Source organism: Galeopterus variegatus, unplaced genomic scaffold (assembly GCF_000696425.1).
Source record: "Galeopterus variegatus unplaced genomic scaffold, G_variegatus-3.0.2 Scaffold8232, whole genome shotgun sequence".
Lineage (NCBI taxonomy): Eukaryota > Metazoa > Chordata > Mammalia > Dermoptera > Cynocephalidae > Galeopterus > Galeopterus variegatus.
This window is the reverse complement of record NW_007734343.1, coordinates 75554-96847: the sequence shown is the minus strand read 5'-3', so window position 1 is coordinate 96847 and position 21294 is coordinate 75554. Positions and strand designations below refer to the sequence as shown.

Sequence of the window (21294 nt, the reverse complement as noted above, 5' to 3'; positions counted from 1 at the left end):
TTGTATGTACTAAAAGAAACATACCACATACCTGAGAATACTGACCCAGTATAATTAACACCGAGACATTTTATTTATTAGGCTTTCATAAAAAAAATATTTTAGGCATCTAGAAAAAAAGAACATGTGACTTATAAGGGGTAGAATATTAAAATAGCAGACTTTTTCACAGCAATGATATAAGCTGGAAGAAAATGGAGTAAAATATTTTAAATACTCAAGTGTAGAAAGTATGAACCAATGTTTTTTTTTGTTGTTGTTTTTTTTTTCACTTTTTTTATGAGACGACTTAGACTATGTCCTCTCTCTCTTACTCTCCCAAAAGAAGAGTAAGAATGATCATCAATGGCTAATAGCAGCTACAGCAAAGCAACATCAAAGAGCCGCTTCATGCTCAGGAGAGAGCACTGTACAGTCATTAAGCCTATGATTTTATATCCAGTAAAACTGACTTTCAAGTCAAACTTAACACAGACAAACTTATCAACATGTGAGGACTAAGGGACTATTGTTCCTGATAAATTTCCTAGAGAATAACCTTCAGACAACCAAAATTACTAGAGAGGTACAGACATAAAAACTGATGATGAGCATTAAATATAAAGTCAGCTGAAAAACTAAGACATAATGATGACTAACAAGGGAAGAATATAGTAGGTAATGGCTGTAAAACTATGACAGTGTAGAACAGGACACCTATTTTTAAAATGGGAAGAGAGGGACTTCCAGTCAAGATGGCGGAGTAGATGGTTCCTAGCGTCGCTCTCTCCCACAAATCGACCAATTTGCAACTATTTAAAAGCAACAACTGGAGGCCCGAGAGCTGCACTGGAACAGGCAGGAGCCGTACAACACAGGACCCACAGCCCAGGCCAGTCCCCACTGCCCAGAGAGGCTCAAGAGCCACCGGGCCCACACGCCCTGAGTCAGCCATGCCAGAACAAGCAGCCTCTGCAGGACACCCAGCCCAGGCCAGTCCCTGCCGCCCAGGGAAGCCCGGAAGCCACTGGGCCCACACACGCTGAGCCATCCATGCCAGAACAGGCAGATGCTGTGGAACTCACAGGCCAGGCCAGTTGCTGCTGCCCAGAGAGGACTGAGCCACCCGGAGCACAAACCCCGAGTCAACCATGCCGACTGGGGTCGGCATGCACTGCAGGACCCCCAGTCCAGGCCAGTCTCTAACACCAGGAGAGGCCCAAGAGCCGCCAGGCCCACACGCCCCAAGTCAGCGATGCCGGAACAGGCAGGTGCCATGGGACCCCCAGCCCAGGTCAGCCCCTGCAACCCAGAGAAGCCCAAGAGCAGCCAGGCCCACTGCCCCAAGACAGCTGCGCCACAAGAGGCAGGTGCCACAGAACCCCTCGCCCAGGCCAGTCTCTGCTGCCCAGAGAGGCCCGAGAGCTGCTAGGCCCACACATCCTGAGCCAGTCATGCCAGAACAGGCAGGTGCCATGGGACCCCCAATCAGACTAACATCAGACTTTTCATCAGAAACCCTAAAAGCCAGAAAAGAATGGGATGATATATTCAAAATACTAAAGGACAAAAATTACCAGCCAAGAATATTTTACCCAGCAATGCTATCCTTCCAAAATGAAGGACAAATAGTATAATTCTCAGACAAACAAAAACTACAGGAGTTCATTACCACACGACCAGCCTTACAAGAAATTCTCAAGGGAGTACTCGGTTTGATACCTGAAAAACAACCACCACTACCACGAATACTCAAGAAAAAACAAAACCTATCAGTAAAACAAAAATGCTAACAATAAAGAGAAAAAAATAGTTTATCTACCACTCCAAGAAACCAACAAACACGGAAGACAAACAGAAAACCAGAAAGAGAGGAACAAAAACACTTAAGACATCGAAACAAAAATCAATAAGATGCTAGGAGTAATCAACACCTTTCAATAATGACTCTAAAGGTAAAAGGATTAAACTCCCCACTCAAAAGACACAGAATGACTGAATGGATTAAAAAGATGGACTGAACAATATGCTCCCTTCAAGAGACTAACCTCACCTGTAAAGACACACATGGACTAAGAGTGAAAGGATGGAAAAAGATATACTGTGCAATTAGAAATGAAAAACGAGCTGGAGTAAATATTCTTATATCAGATAAAAGAGACTTTAAAGCATAAACCATAAAAAGAGATAAAGAAGGCCACTATANAATTTGGCTATGCTATACAGAAGTGAAAATTAATAAATTACAACCACATGCAATAAGAATGAATCCCAAGAACAGATGTTGAGTATAAAACAGCAAGTCAGGGAAAAATTGCTTTATTTTTGATCAATTGATTCCATTTATAAAACTTTCAAAAACTATATTGTATAGGGAAATAAACATATGCTAAAACTGCATAGGAAAGCAAAGGAATGATAACCACAAACTTAAAGATAATGGTTACCTCTGAGGAAGGAAGAAAGGAGATGGGATGGAAGAAGTACACACAGGAGACATCAAAACTAATGGCAAGGGTCTGGGAAGATGGTAGGGGCTGCAAACATGATGATCTCTTCAAATCCCCAAGTAAAAATATATAGAACCACTAGATAGCAAAACCAAAATCTCATGCATAATACTCAAAACAAAACTATGTGACAAGGTTATCTCCTCAAGCCCTAAAATGTAAGTAGGCGAAGACAAATCACCAACACCTGCAAGACCTGTACTACTTGGCAGGAAGAAAAAGCAAATGGTTTTGAGAACAAAATAACACCAAAATGGCTAATGGGCATTCACTGGAAAGCACAGCAGGCCAATTTGGAAAAAACCAAAACGATAACAACAGAAAAGCTGAAACTGGAAGGGCTTCTGGCATCTCTAATACCAGATAAGACAAAGGGTCTATGATAAGAAGTTCTCAAAAAGTTGGAGCAATTTAATCCCTGTGACCTTTCAAACCTGACCCACCAGGGCTCTCTTCTAAAACAGGCTCCACACTGAGAAGAAACTGCTAGAGGAGAATCAAAACTGAGCAAGATAGAACATAAGAAATAGAAGGTCCAGAACAAACTGGGGAAGGGGAAGAGAACCATAAAATCTCAGAAAGCAGGTCATCATCTTTTGAACATTACATAAAAACAACAGAAGCAGTAGCCCTGTGAAGTCAGAAAATCTTTTCTGAATTCCACCTCATTCTGAAAGTTCAAGAAAATCAACTTCACATAAAAATGACCAACAGGAAAAGTATCAAAGTCAAATCCCTCACAAACTTACTACACGAAAAAAAACGTAGCAGAGTAAACTCCTATAAACAATGAAAGCATCAGGAAATGTGCCCACAAAAGAGATCAAAATTGCAACCTACTATTTCAAAACAAGCTAGAAACATTAAAAAAGTGATAAAACACATAAAAGAACAATATACATTAGAATTAGAAAAACTGAAAACCAAATGGACAATACTTAGGAAAGAATAATGAATAAAAGGAAAAAAAACAAAAACAACTTCAGAAACTGAAGACCAAACCAGAGAGCACAAAGATAGATAAATATAAAAGACAGTGTCTTCAAAAAAATAGAAGGTAAAAAGGGGAAAATAATTTATAAAAGAGACAGATAAAAAAAAGATTCATTGAAGAAAGGCAAAGAAGAGCCAATATATCAATAATAGAAGTTCCTGAAGAAAACCAAAGCAAAGGAAGAATACAAATACTAAAATAACTTTCCCAATTAAAAAAAACATTTGTATGTACTAAAAGAAACATACCACATACCTGAGAATACTGACCCAGTATAATTAACACCGAGACATTTTATTTATTAGGCTTTCATAAAAAAAATATTTTAGGCATCTAGAAAAAAAGAACATGTGACTTATAAGGGGTAGAATATTAAAATAGCAGACTTTTTCACAGCAATGATATAAGCTGGAAGAAAATGGAGTAAAATATTTAAAATACTCAAGTGTAGAAAGTATGAACCAATGGTTTTTTTTTTGTTGTTTTTTTTTTTCACTTTTTTTATGAGACAACTTAGACTATGTCCTCTCTCTCTTACTCTCCCAAAAGAAGAGTAAGAATGATCATCAATGGCTAATAGCAGCTACAGCAAAGCAACATCAAGAGCCGCTTCATGCTCAGGAGAGAGCACTGTACAGTCATTAAGCCTATGATTTTATATCCAGTAAAACTGACTTTCAAGTCAAACTTAACACAGACAAACTTATCAACATGTGAGGACTAAGGGACTATTGTTCCTGATAAATTTCCTAGAGAATAACCTTCAGACAACCAAAATTACTAGAGAGGTACAGACATAAAAACTGATGATGAGCATTAAATATAAAGTCAGCTGAAAAACTAAGACATAATGATGACTAACAAGGGAAGAATATAGTAGGTAATGGCTGTAAAACTATGACAGTGTAGAACAGGACACCTATTTTTAAAATGGGAAGAGAGGGACTTCCAGTCAAGATGGCGGAGTAGATGGTTCCTAGCGTCGCTCTCTCCCACAAATCGACCAATTTGCAACTATTTAAAAGCAACAACTGGAGGCCCGAGAGCTGCACTGGAACAGGCAGGAGCCGTACAACACAGGACCCACAGCCCAGGCCAGTCCCCACTGCCCAGAGAGGCTCAAGAGCCACCGGGCCCACACGCCCTGAGTCAGCCATGCCAGAACAAGCAGCCTCTGCAGGACACCCAGCCCAGGCCAGTCCCTGCCGCCCAGGGAAGCCCGGAAGCCACTGGGCCCACACACGCTGAGCCATCCATGCCAGAACAGGCAGATGCTGTGGAACTCACAGGCCAGGCCAGTTGCTGCTGCCCAGAGAGGACTGAGCCACCCGGAGCACAAACCCCGAGTCAACCATGCCGACTGGGGTCGGCATGCACTGCAGGACCCCCAGTCCAGGCCAGTCTCTAACACCAGGAGAGGCCCAAGAGCCGCCAGGCCCACACGCCCCAAGTCAGCGATGCCGGAACAGGCAGGTGCCATGGGACCCCCAGCCCAGGTCAGCCCCTGCAACCCAGAGAAGCCCAAGAGCAGCCAGGCCCACTGCCCCAAGACAGCTGCGCCACAAGAGGCAGGTGCCACAGAACCCCTGGGCCAGGCCAGTCTCTGCTGCCCAGAGAGGCCCGAGAGCTGCTAGGCCCACACATCCTGAGCCAGTCATGCCAGAACAGGCAGGTGCCATGGGACCCCCACCCCAGGCTAGTCCCCACTGCCCAGAATTGGGAGTCCCTTCAGGATCCAGGCCAGAAATCAGGGTGGAACAAGTGGACAGTGATAACCCCTGCCACAATGACCAAACACCAAAGGAAAGATACCAGAAATATGAAAAACCAAGAAACTACATCACTACCAAAGGAAAATAATAACACTCAAGCTCTAGATCCTCTAGAACAGGAAGTCCTTGAATGACTGACAGGGAATTTCTAGCAACAATTCCAAGGAAACTAAGTGAGATACAAGAAAACTCAGACAACACAATGAAATGAGAAAATATATATAGGACCTGAAAGAAGAAACGTACAAAGAAATAAATCAATGCCCTGAAAAAAAATGTAGCAGAGCTTGTGGAGCTGAAGGATTCATTCAATGAAATAAAAAAACACAACAGAGAGTCTAACCAGCAGGCTAGAACAAGCAGAAGAGAGAATTTCTGATCTTGAAGACAGGCTGTTTGAATTAACACAGGTGGACAAGAGAAAAGAAAAAAAGAATTACTGTAAAATCTAAGAGAGATAACAACCTTAAGCACTCAAATATCTAAATCATGGGGATTCCAGAAGAGGAGAAAAAAGGAAATGGCAATGAAAACATATTCAATGAAATAAGAGCAGAACCTTTCCCAGGTATACAGAAAGTCACAGATCTTCAGATTCAGGGGGCCAAAAGATGCCCAAACAAATTCAACCCAAAAGGATCCTCTCCAAGACATGTTATAGTCAAGCTGGCAAAACTCAAAGTCAAAGAGAATATTAAAAGCTGCAAGAGGGAAGCGGCAAGTCACCTATAAGGGAGCCCCAATCAGACTAACATCAGACTTTTCATCAGAAACCCTAAAAGCCAGAAAAGAATGGGATGATATATTCAAAATACTAAAGGACAAAAATTACCAGCCAAGAATATTTTACCCAGCAATGCTATCCTTCCAAAATGAAGGACAAATAGTATAATTCTCAGACAAACAAAAACTACAGGAGTTCATTACCACACGACCAGCCTTACAAGAAATTCTCAAGGGAGTACTCGGTTTGATACCTAAAAAACAACCACCACTACCACGAATACTCAAGAAAAAACAAAACCTATCAGTAAAACAAAAATGCTAACAATAAAGAAAAAAAAATAGTTTATCTACCACTCCAAGAAACCAACAAACACGGAAGACAAACAGAAAACCAGAAAGAGAGGAACAAAAAACACTTAAGACATCTAAACAAAAATCAATAAGATGCTAGGAGTAATCAACACCTTTCAATAATGACTCTAAAGGTAAAAGGATTAAACTCCCCACTCAAAAGACACAGACTGACTGAATGGATTAAAAAGATGGACTGAACAATATGCTCCCTTCAAGAGACTAACCTCACCTGTAAAGACACACATGGACTAAGAGTGAAAGGATGGAAAAAGATATACTGTGCAATTAGAAATGAAAAACGAGCTGGAGTAAATATTCTTATATCAGATAAAAGAGACTTTAAAGCATAAACCATAAAAAGAGATAAAGAAGGCCACTATATAATGATAAAAGGATCTATCCATCAAGAAGACATAACAATCATAAACATATATGCACGCAATGCTGGAGCAGCCAGATTTATAAAGCAAATGCTATTAGATCTAAAGATTGAGACAGACATTAACACCATAATAGCAGGGGACCTGAAAACCCCATTCTCAACATTGGACAGATAGATCATCTAGGCAAAAAATCAACAGAGAAACACAAGATATAAACACCTTAGACCAATTGGACTTGGCAGTATCTACAGAACATTCCAACAACCTCAGATTATTCATTCTTCTCATCAGCACATGGAACATTCTCCAGGATAGACCACATGTTAGGTCACAAAGCAACTCTCAACAAATTCAAAAAAATTGAAATTATTCCATGTATTTTTTCAGATCAAAATGTATTAAAATTAGAAATCAATAACAAACGAAACTCTGTAAACTGTACAAATACATGGAAATAAACAACATTCTACTTAATGACATACGGGTCCAAGAACAAATTAAACAGGAAAGCAAAAATTTCTTGAAACTAATGAAAATAATGACACATCATAGCAAAACCCATGGGATACTGCAAAAGCAGTACTAAGAGGGAAATTTATTGCATTAAATGCTTACTTCAGAAGAATGGAAAGATGGCAAATAAATAACCTAACACTTCACCTTAAAGATCTAGAAAAACAAGAACAATCCAATCCTAAAGTTAGTAGACAGAAAGAAATAATTAAGATCAGAACAGAACTAAATGAAATAGAAGCACAAAAAACAATACAAAAGATCAATGAAACAAAAAGTTGGTTCTTTGAAAAGATTAAAAAATCAACAAACCTTTAGCAAGACTAAGTAAGAAAAGAAGAGAGAAGACCCAAATAACAAAACTTAGAAACGAAAAAGGTGATATTACAACTGACACCTCAGAAGAACAAGGAATCATTAGAGACTACTATAAACATCTATATGCCAACAAATTTGAAAATCTGGAGGAAATGGATAAATTTCCGGATGCATACAAGCTACTAAAACTGAGCAAAGAAGATATAGAAAATCTGAACAGACCAATAACAATAAAAGAGATTGAAGCTGTTATCAGAAGTATTCCAACAAAGAAAAGCCCAGGACTAGACGGGTTCACTGCAGAGTTCCACCAAACTTTCAAAGAAGAATTGATACCAATTCTCTACAAACTATTCCAAAAGACTGAAACAGAGGCCATTCTCGCAAACTCATTCTATGAGAGACACATAACCCTGATATCAAAACCAGAGAAAGATACAATAAAAATAGAAAACTACAGGCCAATATCCTTTATGAATACAGACACAAAAATCCTCAATAAAATACTAGCTATCAGAACACAGCAACACATACACAAAATTATACACCATGATTCATCCCAGGGATGCAAAGTTGGTTCAACATGCACAAATCCTTAAATGTGATACACCACATCAATAAAAGCAAAGACAAAAACCATATGATCATCTCTACAGATGCTGAAAAAGCATTTGACAATATTCAAAATTTGTTCATGATAAAGACTCTCTAAAAGTTAGGTATAGATGGAAACTATCACAACAAAATTAAAGCCCTATATGATAAGCCCATTGCCAATATTATCCTGAACGGGAAAAGCTTTGAGCTTTCCCCTTAAGAACAAGGACTAGACAATGATGCCCACGTTCACCACTCCTATTCAACACAGTGTTCAAAGTATTAGCCAGAGCAATCAGAGAAGAGAAGGAAATAAAGGGCATCCAGATCAGAAAAGATGAATTCGAACTATCCTGGTTTGCAGATGATATGATCCTATGTATTTTAAAGCTTAAAGTCTCTACAAAAAAAAACTCTTAGAGTTGATAAATCATTTCAGCAAAGTTGCAGGATACAAAATCAACACACAAAAATCAATAGCATTTCTATACTCCAACAGTGAACATGCAGAAAAAGAAATCAAGAAAGCTAGCCCATTTACAGTAGCCACCAAGAAATAAAATACTTAGGAATAAAGTTAACCAAGGATGTGAAAAATCTCTACAAAGAGAACTACAAACAACTGCTGAGAGAAATTAAAGAGGACACAAGAAGATGGAAATATATCCCAGGATCTTGGATCAGAAGAATTAATATTTTGATAATGTCCATATTACCCAAAGTGATTTACAGATTCAATGCAATCCCAATCAAAATTCCAATAACATTTTACTCAGAAAAGGAAAAAAACTATCCAGATAGTTGTATGGAATAACAAAAGACCATGCACAGCCAAAGCAATCCTGAGCAAAAAAAATAAAGCTGGAGGCATAACAGTACCTGACTTTAAAGCATTCTACAAAGCTATTATAACCAAAACAGCATGATACTGGCATAAAAACAGACACACGTATCAATGCAATAGAATAGAGAACCCAGAAATCAACCCATACACCTACAGCCATCTGATCTTTGACAAAGGCACCAAGTCTACACACTGGGGAAGAGACTGACTCTTCAACAAATGCTGCTGGGAAAACTGGATATTCATATGTAGGAGAAGGAAACTAGACCCATACCTCACCATATACCAAAATTAACTCAAAATGGATTAAAGAATTAAATATACATCCTGAAACAATAAAACTCCTTAAAGAAAACAGGGGAAACACACCAGGAAGTAGGAGTGGGTCCAGACTTCATGAATATGACCCCCAAAGCACAGGCAACCAAAGGAAAAATAAACAAATGGGATTATATCAAACTAAAATGTTTCTGCACAGCAAAAGAAACAATCAACAGAGTGAAAAGACAACCAACAGACAACAGACTGGGAGAAAATATTTGCAAAATATACATCTGACAAACGATTAATATCCAGAATATACAAGGAACTCAAACAACTTTACAGCAAAAAAAAAACAAAAAAACTCAATTAAAAAAAGGGCAAAGGAGCTGAATAGGCATTTCTCAAAGGAACATATATGAACGGCCAACACACACAGGAAAAAATGCTCAACATCACTCAGCATTCGGGAAATGCAAATCAAAACCACACTGAGATACCATCTCACTCCAGTTAGGATGGTTAACATCCAAAAGACTGAGAATGATAAATGCTGATGAGGTTGCGGAGAAAAAGGAACTCTCATATACTATTGGTGGGAGTGCAAAATGATGCAGCCTTTGTGGAAAATGTTATGGAGGTTCCTCAAACAATTACAGATAGATCTACCATATGACCCAGCTATTCCACTGCTGGGAATATATCCAGAGGAATGGAAATTACCATGCTGAAGGGATACCTGTACTTGCATGTTTATTGCAGCACTAGTTACAATAGCCAAGAGTTGGAACCAGCCCAAATGTCCATCATCAGATGAGTGGTTAAGGAAACTGTGGCATATCTACACAATGGAATACTACTCTGCTATAAAAAAGAATGAAATACTACCATTCACAACAACAATGGATAGACTTAGAGAAAATAATAATAAGTGAAAGAAGTCAGGCACAGAAAGAGAAATACCACATGTTCTCACTTATTTGTGGGAGCTAAAAATAAATATACAAACAAATAAAGGGTGAGGGAAGAAGATACAACAATCACAACAGTTCCTTAAACATATTAAGACAAGTGAACAGGTATGATGTAGCGTGGAGGGGAGAGAGGGCAGGGGGAAAGAGGAACAGATAAAGGGACATGAAAATCAACTACAATGTATTGAGAAGTTAAAATAAAAAGTATAAATAAATAAATAAAATGGGAGGACAATAAAGAGTGAATATGAAAAAAAGCAAATGTTTTTAGTAATCATTTTGGTGGTGGTCTTAGTACTGTTAACTCTAAACTACTATGTACATAATAAATAATAAAATAGGGCCGAGCCCATGGTGCACTCGGGAGAGTGTGGCGCTGGGAGCACAGCAGCGCTCCCGCTGCGGGTTCGGGTCCTATATAGGGATGACCGGTGCGCTCACAGCGCTCACTGGCTGAGCGCGGTGCGGCCAGTCTCAAAAAGGACAAATAAATAAATAAATAAATAAATAAATAAATAAATAATAAAATAAATTAGTAATATTTGAATATTCTAATTCTATCATACCCATCTATGGCCATGCCACCCATCCATGAAATGCCATTCCTCACTAAAAGAAACCAGGGCTTCTTAGAGAAATGAGTGATTCCAGAAGTACAAGATAAATCTTATAACACCAATTAGAAAGGAAAGTAATCCAAAGTCTCTGAAGCCAATTTGAAGAGGCTCCCAACTAGACAAAGGTGGGACAATTTGAGCTTCAATAATGACAATAATTGGAAGTTACTGAAACCAATGAAATATGATTAAATCCAGGAGTTCATAATTTTTTTAAAACTGGTCATCTTTCAAGGATGACAGAGAACCAGTTCATTATCTTGAAAACTGGTATACAAAAGTAAAGAATCAAGTATTTATCCTGCCTTTCCTATACGAACTATACAACTGGTTTACCAAATAATAAATAAATGGGAAGTACCTATTTATAACAATATTCCAACTAATAAAGAAAAGATAGAATTAGACTCTCACCATTTTGCAATTCCCAATTAATTAAGAGATATAGGCATTAAGTGTAAAAGGGTGCTAATGTCACAAAAGAGAACCAATCAGACAATTTGGACTCCTTATAAGTCCTGCTGAAGGAAATCAGATTTGGATTCTGGATCAATGTACCAATTTTAAGGAAACACAGAGAATAGAGGAATATAATGATCTGTACCATGAATATGCAATTAGGAAACTCCAGGCTATGGAAAACTTTACGGTCACATGTCTCTAGTTCTTCAACAGATAAATTTTAAGAAAAAGAAAGGAATAGAGGGATAACCTATAAAAAACAATTTTTTTTTTTTGTCTTTTTGTCTTTTTTCGTGACCAGCAACGGATCGCAACCCTCAGTGTGGTGCCCTAAAAAACAATTTTTTAAACATATCAAATTTTTTAATGGGCATGAGTAAACTATAGTGTTTAGGGATGAACATTAGATGATAAAATTATAAAGATATGCAAAGAAGTGATTACCATAACAGTTAGGATAATGGTGTGTTTTTATAATGATTATTTAAAGTGGGAAGGGGGTTGCAATTGGAATGGGACACACAGAAAGGACTTCTGGGGTAAGTGACAAAGTTGTACTTCTTGACTTGGGTAGTGGTTACAGGATGTACCCTATAATTCATTAGGTCATATATTTGGTTTTTGTGGATTTTTGAATTTTCACTTCATAATAAAAATATTTAAGGGGCAATTTTTTCTTAATCTGAATGACAGATATATGTTTTCGTTATATCACATTTCTTTATACTTTCTATGTATTTTATAACTATTTTTGTACCTATTCAGCACTGATTGAAATTTTAAGCAAAAAAAACCAGATTGTTCATAGTGAAAAGTCTTCCTGATTAAGATCATAGTCTAAACGCCTTAGATGAAATCCAGATCCTGCCATTAATCAACTTTCTAAGCCTCAATTTCCTCTTACGTAAAACGGACATAATAAAAGATCTGAAGTTAATGAATAATTAAATACTATACTATTAATTTACTGTATTAAAAAATGAATTTCTTATTTTCCATTTCTAACATACCTTTTAGTTTAGGCCAAGAAAACATATGTTTATGGACAAGCAATTTTATTTCATTTAAAGGACCAACTAATCAAGATTTGTAATTCCTTGCTACTCAATACAGAAATCCCTCCTAATATAACAGCACATAACAATTCATTCCTTTAGCAATGTATCTACTGAATATAGAACACTACTTGGCACAAAGTTAAGAAAGGAAAGTCCCTGCTCTGATAGGCTGTTATTCTAGTAGCGTGAGACAAACCGACATAAAAAAATCAACAGATGTCTAGTAGTAATAAGTCTAAGAAGAAAAATAAAGACGGATGATGTGATAGTTGTGAGAGAGGGAAGACCTCTCATAAGAGAAATAATTTTTTTCCTTTTAGGGAACAAACATTACAGCAGAAGAAAGCAAGTACAAAGGCACTGAGGTAGAAGAATACCTTATGTGTTCGAGAAGCAGCAAAGTTCATTTGGCTAGAGCAGAGTCAGCAAGAGTACAGTGGTAAGACATTATATCAAAGAAAGTGCAAGGAAGACTCTGTAGGGTTTTATAGGCCATGGTAAGAGTTTGGGATTTTGTTCTTAATAAGAAAAGAAACTACTTAGCATAGGACTGCCATGTTCTAACTTATTTTAAAATAATCACTTTGCTGTGTGAAGAATACACTAAGGAGGATAATGAAGGGAGCAGCTAGACCACTTAGGAAGCTACTTCAATTGTCCAGTCAAGAAATGGTAGTGGTTGGTACCATAGAAATAGAAGTGGAAATGAGGAAAGTTTTAGATTCTGGATATCCTACTTTTTATACAGTTTCAGCAAGTACACATACACAAAATTTTCCAAAATGCTAATATCTTCTAAAAATATTTTTATAGAAATAAAAGTCCTTATAAAAGTTTTTTTAAACATACAGGAACTGAAAGATTATACTTTAAAAGATGGCTAAACCACCAATCTATGAGAGACAGCAGCTCTTAAGTGTGAAAGCTTTAAAGTCAGATTTCTTGTTTTGATTCTAGCTCAACTACTTACTAGGTATGAAAATTATAGCAACATTTCTTGCCTCAGTTTTCCAATTTGTCAAATGGGAATAACAACAATAGCTACCTCGTAGGCCTCTTGTGATTCAATATGAAAATGAATATAAAGAATTTAGCTGACATACAGTAGCAACTCAATAAATATTAATTATTAAATGTATTATTCTATTCCTCCTAGTTTCCACTGCTACAGGTTCCCACTACTACTTTTTCCCATTGTTACTATTTATAATATCCCCTTTTATAACTGGTTACATGTTCATTTAAAAATTATCACAATAAAAATGAACTTAAAATGTTCCTAACATGTTATCTATTTAATTGATATGGTTTTTAATAGAACCCATAGTTTTTGCTTTAGCTATAACAAAGCACTCTGATTTCTAGTATACATTTTCTTAAACTGATGGGGATCAATCCTATTAAGGATAACTCAGTTTGGATTTGCAAGAATCCAAAGCAATTCCTAGTAACATTTTTTTCTTCACTTCGAAACTACAAAATTAATGTTTAAAGATCTCATAAGGCTCTAAAAACCCAACAAAAAGACAAGAACAATTATATATGAACTATAGTCACTTGGACTTTTTGTTTAGTTGGTCACATTCATGATTTTACCATGTTGTATATCTGTCTGTATGGGTTAGGTTCACAAACTGTTTGGGGCAAAATATTTAATGCCCTTTCATTCTTAAAATGCTTTCCACTAAAAATATATGACAGTGGTAACAATAATTGCCTCTGGGAGAAGATAAGATGAGAAGGGCAAGAAAGAGATATACTCTGCACTTAAAACCTTTGACATTATTTGAGTTCCTTCCTTGCACATGCATTAACTTTTCAAGAACATCAAATATTTTTCAAAGGAAAAAAAATTACATTTTCCTAACAATTTACAAAACAATTTTTATAATGTCCCATACTTCAACATAATGGCAGCTTACCAGATTGAAGATGCCAGTAATATTTTAGTGTTGTCTGCAAGAAACTTCAATGGAGGCTCTGCAAGCAGTATACAAGATAAAATTCCTCCACCAAAGCAATGGAGCATAGCAGTAAGCCAGCTTGAAATAGGATTCTTCCATGCCACTTCCACTGCTCCTGAAATGGTAAAGTAAAAACATGGTCTGAGATAGTTGTACGTTTATTAAACAAGCCCTGAGGTGCCAGTTGCACTGAAGAAAATTCCTTAAACTCATAATTTCAACAACTTACTACTATTCAAAGGCATGCCAGTCATGATCATTAAAAACCATATCTTTTGTTCTGTAAAGCAAGACTGAAAACACTTTATTAATGGGTAATTTTTGGCACCTTTAAAATACTCTGTTCAGGCTCTCATTGTCAGTTTCCTAATAGTAGACTATTATAAACAACCTTCCCACCGACTGTCTCCTTTCATCCCAAACCCTACCATAAGTACTCCCAACACAATACGTCAAAGTAATATATTAAGAAAAATTTATAACCTTAAGTACTTTAGAAAATAAAAGAGGCTGAAATAAATCAACTAAGCTTTCAACATGACAGGACAGAAGCAGTAAGAAAAGAAACCCAAAAGTGACAGGTTGATTAGAAATGGATATTCACACCACCTCAACATGAATCCTAATGAATTACTTACTAATTACAGAGGGAAATAACTAATCGTATCTTCAGAGTGGAGAAACCTTGCAGACATCACTGTAAATAATATCAGGTGACTCTTGATAGGATACACTGAGAACACATCACCACATCTGTGATATTTCTACCAAAAATATATAACCTGAACTAATCTAACCAGACAAACCCAAACTGAGGACTACTCTACCAAAAAACAAAACAAAACAAACAAAAAAACCTGCCCTATACTTTTAAACTGTCAAGCTCAAGAAACACACCATAAAAGGCTAATGAAATGTTCCAGATTAAATGATATTAAAGAGACAACAAGTAAATGCAATGTATGTCCTAGATCACTTCCTGCAGTAGGAAATACTTATAAAGGACCTTATTGACAACTGATGAAATCTTAATCTAAATCTAACTGTCTTAAACAATTAAGACTGAGCAAAATGCCCCTAATTTATACTCAAGTGGCTCTGAAAAAATAATATGCATAAATAAAAATGTTCAGAGTGAGAGAGTAGTAATAGGGCAAAATGTAAGAAGCTGGTGAATCTGAGTAAAGTATATAGGAGTTCCTTGACCAATTATTCTGGCAACTTTTCTGTAAATTTGAAATTATCAAAGAAAAAAATTATAGAAATAAATAAACAAATAAACACAGCCGGAGAAATAGAAGCAATTTATAAACTAAAAGTAGAAACTACTCAAAGGAAAACTAAAATAGGGAGCAGAGATAGGCCATCAATAAAATCAACCCAAAGCTGTTCACAGAAAAGACCAATAAAACAGACCATTATTCAGCAAGTCTAAGAAAAAGAAATAACGAATACATAACATTAGAAGAAAAATAAAGAAATAATTCTAGATTAGAGGCTTTCTTTTTAACTAGAGAAAACAACATTTAATCCAATAAATGTGAAGATGTAGTTGAAATGGACAATTTTCTAAGAAACTATAAATTAGCAAAATTCCCTTAAGAACAGGTAGAAATCTGAAAATACAAATAACTATAAACTACACGGTGGTCAAAGTCCTAGCCTAACAAAGGTGTTAGAACTAGATAAATCAATGGAAAACATTTGCCAAATATTTTTGGATTACTCATTCTTATGTTATATAACTATTATAGAGTATAACAAGGGAGAAAAACTTAGATTGTTCCACAAAACAACATAACCCCAACCTCAAAATTGTAAAAAAAAAAAAAAAGAAAAAAGAGAGAATGACAGAGGAAGGAGGGGGAAAAAAGGAAAGAGATAAGGAGGAAACGAGGGATAAAGGGACAGAGGAAGGAAGAAAGGATGGACATACACTAAATTCTAACTTATGATCAACAAACTGAAGAGACACCCTACAGAATGGGAGAAAATGTTCACCAACTACACATCAGACAAGAGACTAATATCCGGAATGTATAAGGAACTCAAACAACTCAACAAGAAAAAAAAAATTACCCAGTTAAAAAATGGGCAAAGGAACTGAACAGACATTTCTCAAAACAAGACATATAAATGGCCAAGAGGCACATGAAAAAATGCTCAATATCACTAATCATCAGAGAAATGTAAATTAAAACCACGAGATACTGTCTCACTTCAATTAGAATGGCTGTCATCAACAAGACAAAAAAATAACAAATGTTGGCAAGGATGTGGAAAAAAGGGAACTCTCCTACACGGCTGGTGGGAGTGTAAATTGGTATAACCATTGTGGAAAACCTTATGCAGTTTCCTCAGAGAACTAAAAATAGATTTACCCTGCGACCTAGATATCTCACTACTACGTGCCGACCCAAAGGAAATGAAATTATTATATCAAAAAGACCCTTGCATTCCCATGTTCATTGCAGCACTATTCACAATAGCCAAGAGATGGAATCAACCTAAATGTCCATCAACAAATGAATAGATAAAAACTGGAATGCAATGGAATACCACTCAGCTATTTTTTTAAAATAATATCCTGTCATTTGCAGCAACATGGATAGAACCGGAAGTCATCATGTTAAGTGAAAAAAGTCAGGCACGAAAAGACAAATACTCACTCATATTTGGAATCTAAAAAGAAAAAGTAGTTTTCATATACGTAGAGCGTTGAGTAATGGTTACCAGAGGCTAGCAGGACGGGGCACACAGAAATGGTGGATTAATGAGTACACTGATATCTATTCTAACTGAATCACTGTGCAGTATATGCATGTATTGAAACAACATACTTTACCCCACAAATATGTACAAATAAATGTTAAAATAAAAAAATTTTAAAAAATTCTAACTTATAAGGCATATACATTAATGACAAACTGAAATCAGTACTGTTTTCAAAAAGATAATAAATCATAGCCAAGTAGATTTTATCCAAAGAATTCAAGTAAAATTCGATATTTAGAAATTCATAAAATCATTTATCATAGTAGAAAATTATTATAACTTCTTTAGACAGATGGTAAAAGGTCACTTCATCAAAACTCAATATTCCAGATTTTTTTTTTTTAAATATGACCGGTAAGGGGATCTTAACCCTTGACTTGTTGTTGTCAGGACCACGCTCTCCCAAGTGAGCGAACTGGCCATCCCTATATAGGGATCCGAACCCGTGGCCTTGGTGTTATCAGCACCACTCTCCCGAGTGAGCCACGGGCCGGCCTAACATTCCAGATTTTTTAAAAAATCTAGCCATCTATGAACAGAAAGAAAAGTACTTAACCTGAATAAAGCCATGAAGGAAAAGATCCACAAATATGACATCAAAATTTAAGACTTCTACGTGGCCAAAGACTGAGATAAAATGTTTTTCAACCTGGCACATAGTAGCAATGAAGTACTGGTTATCATTATTAACACAGAAGTAAATAGGAAGAGAGAATTACCCCTTCCTCTCTACTTCCACCATTCAATCGCACACCTCTCCCGAATTTTGTATGCTTATTTACACATCCACATACTCCTCTTCCCCCTTCTTTCCTTCTCTCTCCTCACCTCATCCTCCTTTGTGTGTTGTTTGGCTGTGTGTACCCCCCACCCGCTAGGCATACGCTTGTTAACATTGGGGATGCATTCTTGAAATGGGAGCTCTAACTGAATGAGAGTTATAATGGGCCCATCACAGCACAGCACAGTCACGATGAAGACATATAGCCAAGGTTACTGATTACTTCTGATAAATATACTATTAGGAAATATTGGCTGGTGTATATCTTCTGCATTCCTTAGTATTGTTCTGAAGGAAGATTTAGCATTACCTTCATTAGACACTCACCATTCACTGGTGAGGCCAAATCCAAATACCCCTACATTCTCCTTTGACAATAAAACAATCCAAAGCAAATTTGCTAAATGCTTTCACACAAGTATTTTCTCATGTAACATTCATTTCTAATTAAGTCTATGAAAATAATTTTCTTTTCCCTTGACTTTCAGCTATTTTCTTCATTCCTTTTAAGACATATCACATTCTAGATTTTGTTTACAAGTCTCATCTTCTATTAACCTTTGAGACTCTAAACAGAGACTTTAGTATGGTGTAGGTGATCCATTAATGTTTCTCATATCACAAAAAAAATATGTGAAATATTGCAAAGAGTTTACACATTACAATTCTACTACATTAATTTCCTTTACCTAGGATTGTCACAAGTCAGACAGACAGTTGTGACTATGTACTAGTTTTGAAACCTCAGAGTAGGACCTCTTAACCTCTCTTGGCTTAAATTTCATCTTTCATAAAATGGAAATAATGCATACCTTACAGAGATTTAAAAGGAGAAAATATACATAAAACACATACTTACTACCTCGTATATGGCAAACACTCTGCTGATTAATTTAACTGTTGAATGGATTAATCATTGACAGCAGAGAAAAGAGGCAGGCAAAATGAAACCCTTGTGCTGCTTCTGACTCAATTCTCTAAGCCCAAGACATAATTCTACTGAGTTCTTATTGCAAGTTAGGGATGAGAATGATGTATCATGGCAGTGAGAGAGTACTCATAACCCCAAGTCTTAAATCCATGCAACTAAGATTTTATTAGGCAAAAAAAAAAAAAAAAAAAAAAAAAAAAAAAAAAAAAAAAGACAAAAAAAGAACCGAAGTTGGAGGGGATAGGAGGTCTCCCTCACACCATACCTATCTGCCTTAATTTTCAAAGCTATGTCAGCCAGAATAATTTCTTTAACTCAAATTATTCTATTTTTAACATACTGAGACTAAGAAGAGAAAAAAAAAAAATTCTCTGTCCTACCTTGAGTTAAGATGTTTAAAATATGCTACCAATAAAATTCGGGAACGCAGGCCTCAAGGGGAGGCCCTCGGAGGCGGATTTATTTCTGTAAGTCGATGTCATTGACCTAAGATGTGTGGAGCAACCACAGTGCAAGTCACGCGGTGACTTACTGAAGATGTATAAAAAATAAAACGAATATCCTGGCCCCAAGAAATGTGCATTTACCCAAGAGAGAATTTTTAAAAGAAAAAAAAAAAAAACGCAGGTAATTGCACAAAGCAGGTAGTGAGAAGCGTAGATGCTGTGCGAGGGCAGTTCCAGGAGAAGATTGTTTCTGTGCGAGGGCAGTTCCAGGGAAGTGAGTACTGTGACACGTGAGCTGGACTTTCAACGACCGGTGACAGATGGGGGAGGCATTTTGGCTAGTCTACGAAGTGAGAAATGAAGGTGGAAAAGAAGTCAAGGCCTTGAATGGCAGACAGTAAGCCAGGCGGTTCGGGTCCAACGTTTCAACTCTTGATCAGTCACTACGTTATGCTCAGGCCTATCAGAATCCTTTCTCTTAACCATTAGCTAAACCGATAGGGTTTTTTGCAGGGAAGGGGTGCAATCAAGCAACAAGGTTAGGAATAGATCCATGAGAGGAGAATAAACTTCAAAAATCGGAGGGCATTCACTAGTCCAAGCAAAAGGTAGTGAAAGGCTGAGGGCTGTAGGAGTTGAGACCCAGATGGGGAATAGGGTGGATGTCAACCAAAAAATGTAAAGGCCGAAAAGGATCCATATTTGTCAAAAAAAAAAAAAAAAAAAAAAAAGGAAAGTGAGAAGTGGGTGAGTAGGAGGTTATGGTTACATTCAGGAAAATAGGAAACAAGGGCCTGCCCGGTGGCGCACTGCTACAGTGCCCGGCTTGGGAGCCCGGTGGCGCTCCCGCCAAGGGTTCGGATCCCACATACAGACCTGCCGCTCACTGGCTGAGCGAGGTGCGGACGCGACACCGAGGGTTGCGATCCCGTTGCCGGTCCCGGTACGGGCAGGACACCGAGGGTTGCAATCCCGTTGCCGGTCCAGGTCTGGTACAGGCGCGACACTGAGGGTTGCGATCCATTGCCGGTCACGANAAAAAAAAAATTCTCTGTCCTACCTTGAGTTAAGATGTTTAAAATATGCTACCAATAAAATTATTTTCCCCAAAACTCAGCAAAATTTTTCACATTGAGACCTGAATCGAATTCCAAGTATAAGATGTTTAAAATACAAAGAATCATGGACTTTAATATCAAAATACTCTCAATATGAAATGAAAGTTAAAAAGTAAAGTCACACTCTACTCCATAAATTCACCTAAAATCACACCTACAAAATACTTCCACACTCTGGCCAAAATGAACCATTAGACTATGTTTAAAACAGTTTTATTAACTCAGTTGTAACACAGCTTGGAAAAATACTTTCTGATGTACAGCATGACTTCTTTATTATGTTGTACTCAGTCTATTTTAGTTCAACAGTGGGTTCCTATTTTTAAGAACGAGTTGCACTGTAGCTAACGTTCAGATTGCCAATGGTTGATATGACTTCCAGAAAGCAGCATGGGAATGTTCTAGCCTCCTACAGCCTCAACCCCAGATGATAAGTATTTTTAAATTGAATATTAGTATACTTTTGCTTTAGTCGTTCAGCTTTACAAATTTATCTCCTTAAAACAGAGAGAGCGGCCGCTGACCCACACAGTTCCCATGGTCGAGCTGGAGGGACGCCAAGGGCCGGCTCGTCCGACCCCTCAAGTACAGATGGGGAAACTGAGGCCGGGGAGAGACAAGGCCCCGGGACTCGTCAGAGGAAGCGCGACCCAGGGTCCCCGTCGCCGCATTAGGGGCGCACGGGGCTGACCCACACGGCTCAGGCCGTCCTTGCCGTGAAGGGGACGCTGAGGGGTCCGGTCCGCGGCGCCCCACACTCACCCGGCTTACGCTTCAGCGCCATCAGGGACACTAGATAGTGGGCGATGTCAAAAAAGGGGAACATGGACGTGCGGGAGAAGGCCAGAGCCAGCTCATCCCACGGAAAGTCCATGGCGACTACCGACCGCGGCGGCCGAGACAGCCGCGGTGACCGG

General features: G+C 37.6%; 1 protein-coding gene across 1 annotated transcript in view; it reads right to left on the bottom strand.

The window, feature by feature from the left end:
• Window positions 1–21288, bottom strand: part of TMEM38B (transmembrane protein 38B) — a 54377-nt gene extending 33089 nt beyond the window's left edge. Inside the window, exons 1-2 of the mRNA XM_008592717.1 lie at window positions 21140–21288; window positions 14285–14441 (exon numbers count right to left, since the gene is read on the bottom strand). Coding sequence (XP_008590939.1) covers window positions 14285–14441; window positions 21140–21251 — 269 coding nt within the window. The 5' untranslated portion in view covers window positions 21252–21288. The remainder of the gene's footprint in view (window positions 1–14284; window positions 14442–21139) is intronic.
• Window positions 21289–21294: the final 6 nt, after the last annotated feature.